The 1,923-nt window shown below is 50.8% G+C and overlaps 1 protein-coding gene across 1 annotated transcript; it reads right to left on the bottom strand.

Moving 5' to 3' along the window:
• Positions 1-68: 68 nt before the first annotated feature.
• Pmar_PMAR012232 (FK506-binding nuclear protein, putative) lies at positions 69-1,879 on the bottom strand (the record flags this gene model as incomplete). Its single annotated transcript, XM_002769469.1, has 10 exons — positions 69-98; positions 144-269; positions 317-427; positions 476-600; positions 874-1,006; positions 1,076-1,236; positions 1,284-1,471; positions 1,518-1,611; positions 1,660-1,765; positions 1,820-1,879. 10 exons carry the CDS (start codon positions 1,877-1,879, stop codon positions 69-71), a joined length of 1,134 nt encoding a protein of 377 aa, XP_002769515.1.
• Positions 1,880-1,923: the final 44 nt, after the last annotated feature.

Raw genomic sequence — 1,923 nt, 5'->3', positions numbered from 1 at the left:
CCTTCAGTACCACCAGCAGCCACGTAATAGTACGCCTCCTCCATCCGAATAGCCGGAGCATCACCGTCTTAGCTGCTTCGACAAGGCCGAATCAAGCACTGAGTCCAGCCAACTAGCGACCTCTCCTGCCCCCCTTCACATACCGGTCTAGGAGTGAAGTTCTGATTAGTAAGAGTGTCCAGCTTGTGCATGAGCTTACCGAAGAGCCTCCTGAGCTCAACCCGGTCTGCGTCCTGCTGTAGTTCCGCATCAGTCTGCTGCCCTAGCATCTGAGCAAGCACCACCCTGGCCACCCCCATGGACCACCCTCATCTACCTCCGCCTCATACTGCTTAGCATAAACGTCAGCAAGACCCAACCTTGACTTTTGGAAGTTTAGAGTCTCCACAGAATCATCACCTTCTTGGCTACCCTTTAGCCGCAGCACCTGAGGGAAGCGTATCGGTCTCCATGTAAAGCCATACCACTCCTTCACCTCTTCCTCGCTACGCTTGATCACATCATCATACAGTTCATCAGCAACCCTCTGCTTGATAATGGCATCCACATCAATCTTGAAGGCCCCAGCAGTGCCTTGTGTAAGCTCATCCTCTTCCTCTTCTGAAACCATCACGACATCACCTCAAACAACGTCAAATCGAGCTTGAGCAAATTCGAGCAGAGAAAATCCCAACTTCAGATTCTCATCTCACTCCCACAGAGTTTCTCGGGAAGAGCGTAGTCCATCACACGTTGTTCATAGAAAGTGGATCCCCGACCTCCAGATTTCGTAATGATGTTCCCCACTTCAAAATTCAAATTGCAGATGATATCCACTATCGTCCATAACCACTACGAGGCAATCCAATTCCCTACAGCTTTCTTTATTATTACCTCCATCCTCCCACTGTTTCTCAGCCCTCCTCGCCGCCAACTTGGAGAAGGGCAGATCGATATGTTGCTCCAGAAGAGAGTTCAAAGGTCGGCTGCTGCCGGTGGCCTCGCCTGTCATCGTCCAATGCTTCTCCTGAATCATCACCATTTATCATCATACCACACCTTCGCCACTTCGACATCATCGTCCTCATCACATTACATCCAACTGTTCCCGCTCCATCTCCTCTATCTCATTCTCCATCTCCTCTATCCTCTTCTTCAACGCAGAAGTCTCAGAGCGTCTCGACTCCACGACAGGAGGAGCAGCAGCAGCAACAGGAGACGCCTTTTTCTCCTCATCATCAGTCGCGACCACCGATTCTAAATACCATCCATCATTGCACAAAACGACCGCTAACGACCAGTACCATCCTCTTCTTCCTCCTCCTCTCCTCCTTCAGTGAGTTCCCCCTGCATCTCCTTCAACTGCTTCTCGAGTGCAGCTTCCTCCTCATCGTCGAGATTCTCTCCCTCCTGGAAGCCGCCCAAACCCTCTTCCTCTTCCTCTTCCTCTTCATCATCATCACCCATAGATTCCTCCCCCTCATGCGATGATCTGCCACACACCGTACAGCCGCATCAACAACCCAACAAACCCTCACTTCAAAGGAGCGGTTGCCGCTACGGTCACCTCATCTCCCTCCTCCGGAGCATCAAAGAAATCACTATACATAAGCTTATCGACCTCCTCAGAATCTAAAGTCGCTCTATCCTCTAGACTGTAAGGCACATAAAGAGGCCTACCATCGTCTTCAAGTGGCTTCTCCAAGTCCATGAACTCATCGTCATCACCCCACTCGTTCTCCTCCTCATCACCCTCTTCCTCGTCCTCTCCCGCCTGGCCTTTAGCCTGACTCATTAAAGTGTGTTGTGCATACTTCAGTGTCACGCGCCACGAAATTACCTTATTGCGAGCCGCTATCTCAGCATCCTTCTTATCCTCACTCTCTAAGAAGTCATTCATATCCGCGAGCTTGAACAATCCCTCATCCACTGCCGATCTCTTTG

The sequence above is a fragment of the Perkinsus marinus genome, assembly GCF_000006405.1.
Source record: "Perkinsus marinus ATCC 50983 genomic scaffold scf_1104296965680, whole genome shotgun sequence".
NCBI lineage: Eukaryota > Perkinsozoa > Perkinsida > Perkinsidae > Perkinsus > Perkinsus marinus.
This window is presented reverse-complemented; position numbering and strand designations above follow the sequence as displayed.